The sequence below is a fragment of the Capsicum annuum genome, chromosome 11 (genome assembly GCF_002878395.1).
Source record: "Capsicum annuum cultivar UCD-10X-F1 chromosome 11, UCD10Xv1.1, whole genome shotgun sequence".
In the NCBI taxonomy this organism is placed as follows: Eukaryota; Viridiplantae; Streptophyta; class Magnoliopsida; order Solanales; family Solanaceae; genus Capsicum; species Capsicum annuum.
Genome location: NC_061121.1, coordinates 202,957,483 through 202,972,345, shown reverse-complemented (window position 1 = coordinate 202,972,345; position 14,863 = coordinate 202,957,483). Strand labels below are relative to the sequence as shown.

The following is a 14,863-nucleotide window of genomic DNA, read 5'->3' as shown; positions in this document are numbered from 1 at the left end:
TATTTAGCTATTGAGATTGTTACTTTGGTGGTCATAACATTATGGTACCTTGAAACAATAATCTACCAATAAGAGATATGCAAATGGGAACTTAATGCAAAAACAGTGAGGTAGGGAGATGTTGTCACATAAATGAAGTGTTTAGGAGATGAAATAACATATGGGTCTTATTGGAGTAAATGGAGAACTCCTGAATTTTTTTAGTGAAAATAGACGTGCAGGCTTAATAATAAGCATGTATTAAGGTGCTTTAACACGTTAGGGAGTGGGAATAAGGTCATTGGCTACATGGGATATAATATGCTGCTATTATGTATCACTTATTATAGGATAACCTTGGAAGCTTACTTGATGGAACAAATGTCCGATTTTATGCCAAAGAGTACAAAATAGAGTATGCCTTACATACCTGGCTATATAACTCCGAAACTAACCCAACTTAACTCTCTGCCTTTTAGATTACTTATCTACAATAGAATATATGGTAAACTAATATTAGCAATCAACCGACATATTTGGGCTACTTAACTTCACCAAAATAGTAATCAGGTAGTAATCCCTTAATCTATCAATCAATGGTGTTATTTTAACCTTTTTCTCGTACAATTATACCCACATACCATACATGTTCTTATAAGATTCACCGAAACCACCTTGGCTTTATTACACCCTCCAAATAATACGCAAAATAGATTGGGCAGTAAACATATGCAATAATTAGTTCAGTGGTGTACTACCACACCTTTCTTCTATATTTTAATTCAAACTAGTAACACCTTTTCTCCAACATCAACCTAGCAGCCCATAACATATACATACAAAACAGTCCCAAATCTCTTTTATTGTAGCAATCAATTATTGAACTCATCATCGCTTGAGTTCTCAATAACAACATATTCATAATTCTCTCTCAAATTCATATATAAGGAGAACAAAATGGGCCAGTCACCTTACCTCAATTCTGTAACTTATCTTTTAAATTTGAACTCCTCAAGAACTACAACTTCCACTTTCCTTCACACTTTATACCAAAGAAGAAAAGAGATCTCTTAACAACAAAAAAAAAGTGAGCAAGTATCTTGTTCTATATTCTGCCATGAATTAATAATTAAGCACTTATAGCATGTTTTCCTAATCTTCCATGAGATAATTAAGCTAAACCATAAGTGCTTTCACTTACCTTGGCTAGCAAAGGTTGGAGTTTCTTCAAGAACCCTAGAAAGGAAAATAGGGTTGCTCCTTGTTGTTTAAAAGAAAGTAGAGAGAATTTGTGAAATATAACTTTTTTGTGACTTAAGAATAAGGGAAAATGACCAACAACTTGTTCTTATAAAGTCCTTATTTTTTACCATCCACTTAGCTATATTTTGGGCTTCAAATTTGGTCAAATTGGTCCAAGTAGGTGATGGACCTACTTAAAGAGATTAAGCTACTCAAAAGGGTCAAAGTAGGTAATGCACCTACTTGTTTAATTTCTTAGTTGGGCTCAACTATATTTGGGCCTTGGTTGATTTATGTGTTGGGCTATTTTTCTATTTTTCTTCCTCCTTTATTCAATTGTATAGGCCTAAATCTGGTTCATAGCCATGGGGTCCATTAATTTGGTCCAAATAGCTTAAGTAGCTGACTCACCTACTAGCTTAATTAAGTAAAGCAAGCACATCAATATTTTATTCCATTTTCAGCTCCTAATCCCTTTAATCTAACATTCAACCTGTACATACTGGTCACTTTAAACTTTAGATTCAAATACCGGCTTATGATTCCAAGTTAAATAGTTGTATCGATGGTAACTTGATCACGTCACATTTAAACGTATGGGAATTATCTAGAACTTCATCTACACTATCAATACCTGCATAACAAATCTCAACTGTTACCTATACCACAAGGCTATACCAAGTTCTATATAAATAGAACAAGTGCATGCAAAATACGGGGTGTTACAATATACTTAAAAAAAATTGATACTGACAAATAAATAAATATACCTCTTGCTGATAAGATGTTCCAGCTGCATGACTTAGGCCATTGCCCCTTGCTCTCCCTCTTTCTCTACAGTAGAAGCTCTAACCTGTGTTTTAAAAGATTATTCCTTATACTTAACAGAATTTACATTAGATAATGATTATAAAAATACTTATTCCTGAGAAGATGTTTCAGTTGATTGACTTGTAGCAGGTTGATCTCTTATAGGAAATTCTCTTTTATTATGTCATTGTGTACCACATTTGCTACAAGTAATAACAGTACCACATTTGCTAAGTTTTTCAGTTTTTCTATTTTCATCAGCCTCCTTTCTTCTAATTTTACTTGGTCTTCCAGGCAACTTTCTGATCTTTGATAGATTCACAGAAGGATTATTTGATGTTGGATACATTTTCATGTTATTCATTGGCTAAATAAAATGAGCATATGTGCTGAGGTAGGTATCCTTGTGATACTAGTTGTCTAGAAAATTAATGGGCTCATATTCCTTGTAGTGAAGGGCAGCAACACCATGAGAAAAAGTAATGCCCCTAAGCTTCCAAGCTCTGCAATTACAACTCATACTAAACAATGTCAACAGTATAAGTACAACCCTTGTCAACAATCTCAAAACCTCTTTCCCCATTTCAAGACAAATTGTACTACATTGACTTGTTAATATTTTCTTGTAGAATTTTTAAAGACGTGTGAGAAATATTAGTGATCCAAGTATTTAAAAACTATCTCAACTCATCAATTCTTTTCATCATCTTTACCCTAATCTCCTCAGGTATTTTGATGATAGTTTTGAACCTTGAAGGAAGTACTCATGCATTAAAACTCTCTGCCATATTATTGTCCACAACATCACATTTGCAATGCTCTTCAAAGTATCTTTTGCACCATGTCTCCAAATTTACCACAAAAAACTATCCAAATAATGCCTCTCTAACATCTTCATTGCTTCTATATTCTCCTTCAATTCTGCTTCAAATGTGGATTTTGCAATCTTCCAAAACACTTTTCTTTTTTCTATCATTTTATAGATTTTAAACCAATTAACAAGAACATGTCTTGAATATTTTTTGTGTTCAACCAATGGCAACAACTCTCTTGCAGCAATTTTCAATCCCTAACAAAACAAAATAGTATATTAGTCTAAAATTATACCGGCTATACTAACAATTGTTAAAGAAAAAGAATAGGAAACACTTGCTAAGAATAGAGTCATACTTTTTACATATCAGATACGATGCTTAATTGATAACTCTCTCCAAGATCAAGGTCATTCTTCAGCAGTTCAACACCCCCCCCCCCCCCCCTGTAAATTGATTCTCAATGTAAACAACTGCCCAGGCAACAGGAAGCATTTGGTTATTTCCATCTCTGCAAATAGCCACAAACAATTGATCTTTGCACACACCTTTGAGGAAACAACCATCCAAACCAATCAACCTTCTAGCACCTCCAAAGAATGTTTTCTTTAAAGTATGAAAGCACACATAAAAACCCTGAAAGATTAACTATCTCATCTCATCAGCATCTCCAACCTTGACAATACAAGTGCTACCTGGATTAGTCCTCATAATCTCATCCCTATAATCAAAATCCTACCATACTCCACTATGTGATTACCCATAATCTCTTGTAGCACTCTAGACCTAGCTCTTCTCACAGTTGTCCTACCAACATGAATCTCCAACTCCTTTCTAATAATCTCCTGTAACTAGACCACTCTAATGTTTAGTTGTTGGCTTATTTTGTCCTTATACTTGTCAAAAACTCTGAGTTGCAAAGATAGTTAAAAGTTTATCTCAAACAAATATGAATAGGATTGTATTTTTTAACAATAAAATTCTCACTGCTCTTATCCTTGCTAGCACACAACAACCAAGCACAAGTGTCTTTGTAGTACCTCACTCTAACTCTGCCAGGCTCATTCACATAATTTTCATTTTAAATCTTTTCTTGAATTGCATATGTTGTGACTGAAAACCTAAATTCCTTTACATTTGAAAAAATCAATCCTAATTCCCAAATAATTTTTTCACAAGTTTCATAAAAAACAACTCTGTTTTTTTTTTCTTTCTTCTCACAGGTTGTTGCACTACTTCATTAACCTGTTCACCATCCGCTGAACCTACTTCATCATCTAATTCAAAGCTAGGAGGTTCATCACTTAGGTAGTAAAGTTCATCACCTCCTAGTTTACCAATTAGGCTATCCCTAATGCCAATATTTGTCTCATCATATCCTATATCTGGACCTTTTTTATCAACATTAATCTATTCATTTGTCGTGCGTCTACTTCTTCTTTGTGACCTATTGAAATGTCTTTTATTAGCCCTTATATCAACATACTAGAAAACATGACCGCGCTTCGCGCAATCATAATATACCTCGTCAAATTAATAAATAATTTTTAAAAATATTGAGCGCTCAATATTCTAAAAAGTTCTTAATCTAATTTATTTTTAGTCCTTAAATTTTATGAATTTTATATTTTTAAGAAAATAAGAATTAGTAAGAAAAAGTTTCATATATCAAGAGGTTAATACACATTTTTTTTAATTTAATACAATTCAAATATATGTATTTAAGAATTTAGCTTTCTTCTTGCTTTCATTAAAAGGTAAACTTATATTTGAATAATTCTTCTTCAATTTTTTTTTCTTTTTGACAATTTATCCTTTCATAGTTCATATTTATCTTTTTCTTTTCTAACTTTTCATCATCGTCTAAATAATTTTCTATTGCTAATTTTGTCTCTATCCTCCATTATAAATTTTTTTTTTTATATTTTTTTTTCTTTTCCTTCCTCTATATATCCTATCTTTACTCTAAAAATAAGCTTACGAATTTTTATTTTTTATTTCTAACTTTCTAACATCTCTAAAATTGTGGTTGTTTCAATATTTAAATTATTTTATAAATAAGAAAATGCATCTCAAATGTGTGTGTGTGAGTGAGAGAGAGAAGCAAATAATTAAAAAAAGCAAAGAAAGTATCTTACAGTTTTACACAATTTTTATTAATTTTTTAAGTAAAAATATTTAATATTATTATTTAGTTGTGCCTTTTGATCTCATGACATGACAATGGTAGATTATAATTGTAGATCTCATGACATGACGATAGTAGATTTTAATTGCTTAATGATCCCAACTGCAATCAAGAATTACGTGAAGACATTATAGATATTCTTATAAACGTATTCTATTTTAGTTTATTAAAATGAATAGGATTAACCCAAGTACTTATATTATTACTATCAAATTCTTTTTTGCTATTAAAGTAAAAGAATAAGCAAATCGTTAAAGAAAACATAAATTATTTTTCGCATCATAAAAAACATATAAAGAATAATGTATTTCATTAATTAATAAATATTCCTTTTAAGCCATCAATAGTATTGTTTGAAGTTCGGTTAGTAATTAGCACCAACAAAATTACAATAACTATTGCTTAAACAAAAATAAAATTTACAATAATAAAAAAAATCATGAAAGTTCATATTATAGAAGTTACATATAGAGAACATACCCATGAACACTCACACACACACGTATTTTTTTTATGTTAACCTTAAAAAATGGGCAAAAAAAATACAAAATTAGTGTACAATTTTTTAAGCTCTTGTTCGATAGCTTCTTCGACAAACGATCAACCTTCAAAAGCCTATAAAATTTACAATAATAAAAAAATCACGAAAGTTCATATTATAGAAGTTACAAATAAAGAACATACCCATGAACACTCACACACACACCTATTTTTTTTTTTTTACGTTAACCATAAGAAAATAGACGAAAAAAGAAAGATAAAATTAGTGTACAATTTTTTAACTCTTGTTCGATAGCCTCTTTGACAAACGATCAACCTTCAAAAACCTATAAAATTTACAATAATAAAAAAATCATGAAGGTTCATATTATAGAAGTTACATATAGAGAATATACCCATGAACACTCTCTCTCTCACACACACCTATTTTTTTTACGTTAACCATAAGAAAATAGACGAAAAAGAAAATACAAAATTAGTGTATAATTTTTTAAGCTCTTGTTCAATAGCCTCTTTGACAAATGATCAATCTTCAAAAGCCTTCTTCATAAGCTTAAATTTAATACTATAAATAGTAATATAAAGAACACTATTTCAAATATATAATAAAAAGGATATTCTTGAGCATGGGTCTCATGAAATAAAATATTATGACTTTATATAGATGAAAATGGAGGAACATCATAAGTTATTCTAAATTTTATAGTTAAATAATTGGAGGTTATGAATATGAAAACTTAAAAGTCATGAAGTTAATGATATTATTAAGAGTAAAAATTAAATTTTTTTTATTATATACAGAAATAAATTTTTTACTTAATACAAATCAATCACATTAATTATAAAGGAAGATAAAAACAATTAACAAAATATTTAGAGTTTGAATTTAAAAAAAAAAATGATCTTCGTGAACATTAACTAATTGAGGGTTATGAATATGAAAGACTTGAGAGTTATGAACATTACTAATATTTAAGAATAGAATTTATGTAATTGAATGTATAAATTAAGGACATGATTTTATAAAATAAATTAATTAAAACAATGAGAAAAAATATCAAAAAAAGAGAAAAAAGAAAAATGAGAATGGAGGCCTCTAAGTTATGTCACATTGAATTGTCTAAGAGTCTTCTTTATATATATATATATATATTGATTCTTGATGGATATCACTGTCTCCACTAGTATTCCCTTCTAAATCTGAATCATCCTCTAAATCATCATCACTTTGATTCTCATCTATCGTAGGGTTAAAAGAGTTGAAAGGTATATTAGAAGGAGGAGGCTCATCACAAGAGTTGGACGGAAAACTGAGAGTATAAGGCTGAAAATTAGGGTTAAAAGTATCACCCTCATTAATAAGGTTTAAATATTCCTCACCTACCTCATTGTCACTTGTATTGGGGACATACTCCAATTCAAGTGGGGTCTGATCAGGTTTGACCCTATGTGAAACATACACCTCAAGTTCATCCTCATTTTTAACTTGCAGACAATGTCACAAATAACCTTATCACATTTAATTTCTATCAAATAACTATCCCATTTAACAAAGAAATCACACTCGGTTGTATATCCTAGATATTTTATGTAGTCTCTTAACTCAAAGTAGGACATCATATCAACATCTTTATCGAAAAACTCAGTCACAGACCCACCAATATATTCAGGTGGGGGATCAAATTCTATTTCATCACCAAAATACCATCTTAAAGTTACCAGAACAAAAGACATTGAGAGATTCCTGAAAAAGCAACAATTCAACCACACAAACACAAGAAATCAGTAAGCAAAGAGAAAAATCTCAAAAGTCGAAACTTTAACAACACTGTTTTTGCATATTAAACAATACAAGTGGGCCCTACACCCCCCACCCCACTTAACCCATACTTAAAAAGAATTAAGTTGCAACTGCATATGCTACCACACCACCATAACAACAACAACATATGCGAAAAATCCTACAAATACGTAGTACATGCATAACTCAATAAGTTCATATTAACATCAATTTCACTAAATTATTACCTAAAAATATATTCCCCAAAAAAGCACAACTTCAAAAAAACCATCAAAAGTTAGAAACAAATGCACAAAATCCTAACTTGTAAAATCCTGCACTATTGTTTAATAGGAATTTTCCCCAACAAATTAATCACCTAAGGTCCTCCAATCTCCTTCAATAGTGAGATTATTGTCTCTGTCGCGAAAGAAAAAGAAAGGGTAAAGTGAGACAAGTGAGAGAATGAGAGAAATTGGAAATGAGAGAGATTTTTTGGGGCATTTTAAGAGACTCACGGGGGGGGTTGGTTTACGGGTTAAACCCGACCTTTTATTAATAATTAATTTAAATTATTAATTAAATAGAGAGTATTAAACACACACTTCTTTAAAATTGAGGATTGTTGAAACTTTTGATGTGTATTTACAATGATTTATGTAAGTTTTGCGGGAGTAGGTGTCTTTTTGAAAAAGTTAAACAAGCTGAGGAGTCTTTACGTCTTTACTCTAAAAAATATTTAAAAATTCATGATCAAATATTAAATTAAATTTATATAAAATTAAATAAAGAGACATGTATTTAACCACATCAAATGCCATAAAAAAATAAAAAACCAGATGTGTCTATTTATTTAATTTTGTACAAATTTAAATTTCTAGATCTACTAGTTGAACGACAAATTAAAAGGTATACGGTATTTATTACTATGCCTTTTATTTAAACATTCTACCATTTGAGTGCGTTCCCTCCTTCCTTATTTATACTGTCTCCATCTTCTTGATTAATAAAAAAACACAAGACAATAATTTGAAACGGAGGAGAACTAACTAACCCACCAAAGAAGAAAGCTGCGATTTGAGATTTGCTTATTAGAAATTGGAAAAACCGATGCCTCTATTGAGGTGTTTAGAGTATGATTACCCATTAATCGACTCTGATTTCCGCAACTTCTGTGCTTCTCACGCCATTATTTCAGGTTCCCTTTTCTCTCTACTTTCATTTTTCACCAACAATTTTCTTAATCACTTTGTAAAGTCCACTTGTTTTATCTTCCTCATAGCTCTAATTCGCTAATAAAATGTTTGACCTTGTTTTATACTTCCTCCTTTACGTTGTACTTGGCCCCTATACACTGAAATTTACTTGTTCAATTTATGAAATTAAGAGAATTTAGTTGATCACCTTGGTAAAAATATATGTTTCAAATTATTCATTCACTTACTAAATCAAGATAATATTTATTAAAAATTTTCCATTTTACACCTGCATTTAGTACTTTTTGAAAGTGTAAAATCAAGTTTGTAAAGTTTCAAGAAAGTATTTAAATGGGTAATTTAGTAAATTATCCTTCTTATTTATGATTTTTAAGTGTATGCAAAAGTGAAAGTAATTAACTAACATGCGATGGAGGGGGTGTATTTTTCTCTTTATCCTTAATATTAAATGTAGGTTCATTTGAGCATTTTAACATTTTTATTAATTTTGCTCATACTGAAATATCTTACTGCTGCATATGAAGAGTCGTTAAGCTGCATTACTTCCTTTTGAACTTGGTGAATTAAGTTATATTTCTTTACGAAGCAGCTTAACTACCAATTTGTTGGAGGCATTATATTATGGGTTATTTACTCCTTTCTGGTACATTCCAGTTGTGAATCCTCCAAAAACATTTGCAGCATATCCCTTTTACTCTAATGGTATTATGTATCATTATTCCTATGAGTTAGCGGGAAGAATGTGGTCATATGTTTCTATTATCCTACCCAGTAACTCGTGTACCCTATAAGTCATTGATCTACCTAGTAACTCTTGTACCCTATAAGTCATTGACCTACCCTTTTAAATATCCTTTATTCTTCCTATTCAATACACGGAAGATTCATCACCTATAAATAAAGTTGTTTCTTCCTTTGTGTTGTAATGAGGAAATATGACAAGTGTGGGAAATATTGTAGTATGTAATAGTAAAAGATAGCGTTGAGACAAAAAAATATTTTAAGTTTCCAACTATGGTCTTTTAATATGTTGAAGGAACATGTTCTTGTGGTGGAGCTTTATACCCTTCAACTAATGCGAAATTGTTTGAGTTGTACATCATTCTTGGGTTGTTGTAACTTGTATCCTGGAGGGGACAAGTCAAGAGATATATTGTTAGATTGGTGTAGATTATGCCACAGTGAACTTGAATCTACTTAAAGAGAGCGAGATATCCGTGCCTCAGTGTGAATACAATTTATTTATTTCGTTCCTTTTATTTTTCAACTGAAATATTGTAGTTGTGGTATATTACGCCAATATTAAATAACTATATAAAGCAATAATAGTGACATTTAGAATCCCAAAGCATCATTATTAAGGTTAATTTAGTAAAATGCACTCCTAATTAAAGTTTTCTTTAAGGGTTGTGCCATGTCTTTCAACTCATTTTTCTCATTTTGCAACGACCTTCTTCTTTCCCCTTTCAATTTTTGGGATTCCATATTTAAATATCTATGTCAATTTGGGATTTAAAGTTTATGGTTCTTACAGTAATCTCAAATTAATTTACAATGATAACTGGATTCACATCAACAACAACAACAACAATATATCCAGTATACTTCTACAAAGTGAAGTCTGTGTAGGTTAAAGTGTATGTAGACCTTATCCCTACCTCAAAGATAGAAAGATTGTTTCCAATAGACACTCAACTTGATAGGAAAAATAGTTCAAAAGTTCAGAAAAACAAGTAATAGAAGTAGAAGAAATAGCTGAAAGTAATAGAACAGTAAAATTCGGTTCACAATTAAATATTTATAAATTTTAATATAATTATTGATACATACATAGGATATGAGCAAAAGCTTATGGGTTCCAAAGAACACGTACCTAAAGCTTTGGTACCGGTCGATGTGTGTGAGTGCTAAGACTTGGCTAGCATTTGGTTATAGATTTAGTTGAAACGTGAAGAAAAAAAAAAGAGTTTTTGAAGTTATGTTGAAAAATAGTTTTGAAACTTGTGTTTAGACATGCATTTTAATGGAAAAATTTGACTTTCTGTGAGAGGATGTGAAATTTCTCTGGACTAGTTTTGGAATCTGAATTTTTTTTGAAGATAAACTTTCAAAAACTGTTAAAATTTCATGAACAAATAATGTTTTTCTTTTTGAAAATCCACTCACAAAATCTATGACCAAACAGGAGTTTAGTTGCTGCCATTTTTAGGGGGCCAACTGTTATTGTTAAAGGTTGTGTTTCAATAAATTTTGAAACAAATACATCGATTAAAGATTTTTAGAGTTATGTTTCAAGTAATTTTGAAACAAATGCATTAGTTAAAAGTTGAGTTACAAAGAACATGAATTTGACAAATTCATTCTTCTTTTAAGTTTTACGTTTTAGGCTCTTGAAAGAAAGTTACTTTTTATTTTAAAATATTAATGAACCTATTAACTATTAATTAATTAATACTTTTCTCTTGCACGAAACTTTTATCCTATAAATAGTATTTCTTTTGTTTGAAAAGACAAGTACTAAAAAATACTTTCCCCTTGAAAAACATTTGAGAGACATTAATCAAATTGTGATATCACTAATTCAAGAATAAAAGAGCAACATTTTTGAATGCTACTTGTTTTGTGGCTTAGTTGAATCCCGAAGATAGAGTTGTTACTAATTCTTTCGTTTGCTCGTAGGAGGGACTCCAACTATTTTCAAGAAGCGTATTATCGTGCTTCTAAGTCAAGCAAGTTTTATTTTGAATTTCTTGTACAATTCTCATTATTGTTCTAACAATTTGAAGATAGTTGTCTCTATGGCTTCTACGTCAATATCAAATAGTATTCCATCTTTGCCTAATCTTAATTTTGAAATATTTGATGGCAAAGACTTTCCTAGATGGCATGGAAAGATGGAATTCTTTTGAAGAACCTTGTCCTAATGCTCCTGGTTCTGAGGTAGCATCTAACGAGACTACTTGAATTAAAGAACAAATTTCCAAGTGGCAATATGATGATTATTTGTGCAAGAATTATTTTCTTGGAGGAATGTCCAACAAATATTATGATCAATATTATGTTAAATGCAAATTTGCTAATGGGACACTCTTCAAGCTATTTATTTAGCAGAAGAGGTGAGTTCTAAGAAATTTCTCGTTTCAAATTATATGGAGTTCAAAATGGTTGATGACAAGTCAATCACTGAACAAGTACAAGAATTCCAACTTATAGCTAATAAAATTATTATATCTGGAATTGATCTTGATGAAAACTTCCTTGTTGGTGCTATTGTATCAAAACTTCCTCCATCTTGGAAAGAATATCGGAGCAAACTCTTACACAAAAAGGAAGATTTGACTCTTGAACAATTGCTGCAACACTTGCAAATTGAACAAGAGACACGATATCGTGAAAACAATATTTTGAAGGAACCTGTCATGAAAGCTCATATGGTTGAAGAAAAATCAACCAAGAAGGAACTTGAAAATAAGACAACAACAAACCCAGTGTATTCCCACCTGGTGGGGTCTGGGGGGGGTAGGATGTACGCAGTCCATACCTCTACCTCTGAAGAAGTAGAAAGGCTGTTTCCGATAGACCCCCGGCTCAAGACACGCGGTACCACACAAACACATAGTAAAGCACAACACAAGGTTATAAGATTACATAACATAAATACGGCACCCATAAGTAATCTAAAACAAAGGAAAACACACAGATTCATAAGAAAACATGGGACACGGACTCCTAACAGGAATAAACCCCCACCAAGTAGTTCCCTACACTAGCGACTCAGGCTGGCCCTAGTCCTCTGTCCTGATTCGCGTCCTCCAGACCTTCCTATCTAGGGTCATGTCCTCGGTGAGCTGTAACTGCTCCATGTCTCGCCTAATCACCTCACCCCAGTACTTCTTCGGCCTACCCCTACCCCGCTTAAAACCATCCAACGCTAGCCTCTCACACCTACGGACCGGGACATCCATGCCCCTCCTCTTCACGTGTCCGAACCATCTCAATCGGGCTTCCCGCATCTTGCGCTCCACTGGTGTCACACCAACCTTCTCCCGTCACACCAACCTTCTCCCGGATGTTCTCATTCCGAACTCTATCCCCTCTAGTCAGCCCACACATCCAGCGCAACATCCGCATTTCTGCCACCCTCATCTTTTGGATGTGGGAGTTCTTCACTGGCCAACACTCCGCTCCATACAACATGGCCGGACGGACTACCGCCCTGTAGAATTTGCCTTTAAGCTTAGGCGGCACCTTCTTATCACACAGCACCCCCGACGCGAGCTTCCACTTCATCCATCCCGCCCCAATACGGTGCGAGACATCCTCGTCAATCTCACCGTTACTCTGGATCACAGACCCGAGATACTTGAAACTCTCCCTCTTACCTACCTCCTGTGATTCCAGCTTCACTACTACCTCATTCTCCCGCCTCACATCATTAAACTTGCATTCCACATACTCTGTCTTGCTTCTGCTCACCCTGAACCCTTTAGACTCAAGGGTTTGCCTCCACACCTCTAATTTGTCACTCACACCCCCTCGAGTCTCATCTATCAGAACTACATCGTCTGCAAAAAGCATACACCACGGCACCTCCCCCTGAATACGCCGCGTCAACACATCCATCACCACTGCAAACAAAAAGGGACTAAGAGTAGATCCCTGATGCAACCCTGTCCGGACCGTGAAATGTTCTGAGTCTCCTCCCGCCGTCCTCACCTTAGTTTTCGCTCCATCATACATATCCTTGATTGCTCTGATATATGCCAGCAGTACTCTCCTCACCTCCAAGCATCTCCAAAGCACCTCCCTGGGGACTTTGTCGTAGGCCATCTCCAGGTCGATAAACACCATGTGCAGGTCCTTCTTCCTCTCCCTGTACAAGGACTTCTTCGAATTTATAAAATCCAAGAAAGGTAAGAATGTTGTCCCTTCATACTCTAGTGCTCTCACTGATGATAATAATTAAAGTATTGAGCTCTATGAGCAAAATGAAGCAGATGAAGTTCTATTCATTCTGGAAAACAATGATCTTAGATGGAGAGATAAATCCATGGCAGTTGAGGCAAAGGTATTTGGATAATACATCCTATGCCACAACTACATACAAATATCGTATGCACTATGAGATAATATTATCTCAAACAAGGTCAGCTGAAATTCAGCATTTCTATACGGCTACCACCATAAAGAAAGACTAGTTTTTCTAAAATTATCATTAAAAAGATTTTTACTCTAGAAGAGTGGGGAATAAGTACTCTTAAGGAGAAAGATTATATGCATCCAGAACAAAAGGTCTCGGTAAAATTCAATTACTGGGATTGTGTTGAAAGCTTTAATAAAGCCTTATTATACGAAAATCCTAATAGGAAGCATTTGTGCTTTATCAAGGTCTGTGGAAATATCTACAAACAAAGCATCCCAAATTGGTTTGTGCAATGGTGGACCTATTATGGTCCTTCAACAAGAAGACTACAAATTTCAAACGTAATGGTGCCAATTTTAAATCTGGTGAATGCTATCATTGTCACAAAGTTGGTCACTATGAGCATGATTGTAGAATTCTCAAAGCCGAAAAGAAGAAAGAAAAAACAAATAAAAATAAAAAAGATGATCTTGTGGCAGTGGTCATAAAAGAATTTGTAGCGGAAGATCAAGTGGAATGGTAGATAGATACCAGCGCAACTCGTCATATATCAGGTAACCGAAATTCTTTCAAGACTTATGAATTAGTGGGGGACGGTAAAAAATTTATATATGGGAAACTCCTCCTCTACTAAAGCTGCGGGAAAAGGAATTGTTGAACTGAAATTTCCTTCCAAAAAAATAGTTACATTGATGGATGTATTGCATGTTCCTGATATTCGAAAGAACTTGGTGTCAGGTAAGCTTCTTTTGAAGCATGGTTTTAAAATGGTTTTTGAGGCAAACAAGTTTATTTTATCTAAAAATGGCATGTTTGTTGGAAAAGGTTATGTTGCAAATGGAATATTTAAACTCAATATTGAAATGAAAATATTTTTGCTTATGTCTAAAGGGTTCAGGGTGAGCAGAAGCAAGACAGAGTATGTGGAATGTAAGTTTAATGACGTGAGGCGGGAGGACGAGGTAGTAGTGAAGCTGGAAGCACAGGAGGTATGTAAGAGGGATAAGTTCAAGTATCTCGGGTCCGTGATCCAGAGTAACGGTGAGATTGACGAGGATGTCTCGCACCGTATTGGGGCGGGATGGATGAAGTGGAAACTCGCGTCGGGGGTGCTGTGTGATAAGAAGGTGCCGCCCAAGCTTAAAGGCAAATTCTATAGGGTGGTAGTCCGTCCGGCCTTGCTGTATGGAG

General features: G+C 33.2%; 1 protein-coding gene across 1 annotated transcript in view; it reads left to right on the top strand.

Moving 5' to 3' along the window:
• The first annotated feature begins 8,270 nt into the window (after positions 1-8,270).
• Positions 8,271-14,863, top strand: part of LOC124888693 (DNA repair protein RAD51 homolog 4) — a 22,247-nt gene continuing 15,654 nt past the window's right edge. Inside the window, exon 1 of the mRNA XM_047399714.1 lies at positions 8,271-8,510. Coding sequence (XP_047255670.1) covers positions 8,423-8,510 — 88 coding nt within the window. The 5' untranslated portion in view covers positions 8,271-8,422. The remainder of the gene's footprint in view (positions 8,511-14,863) is intronic.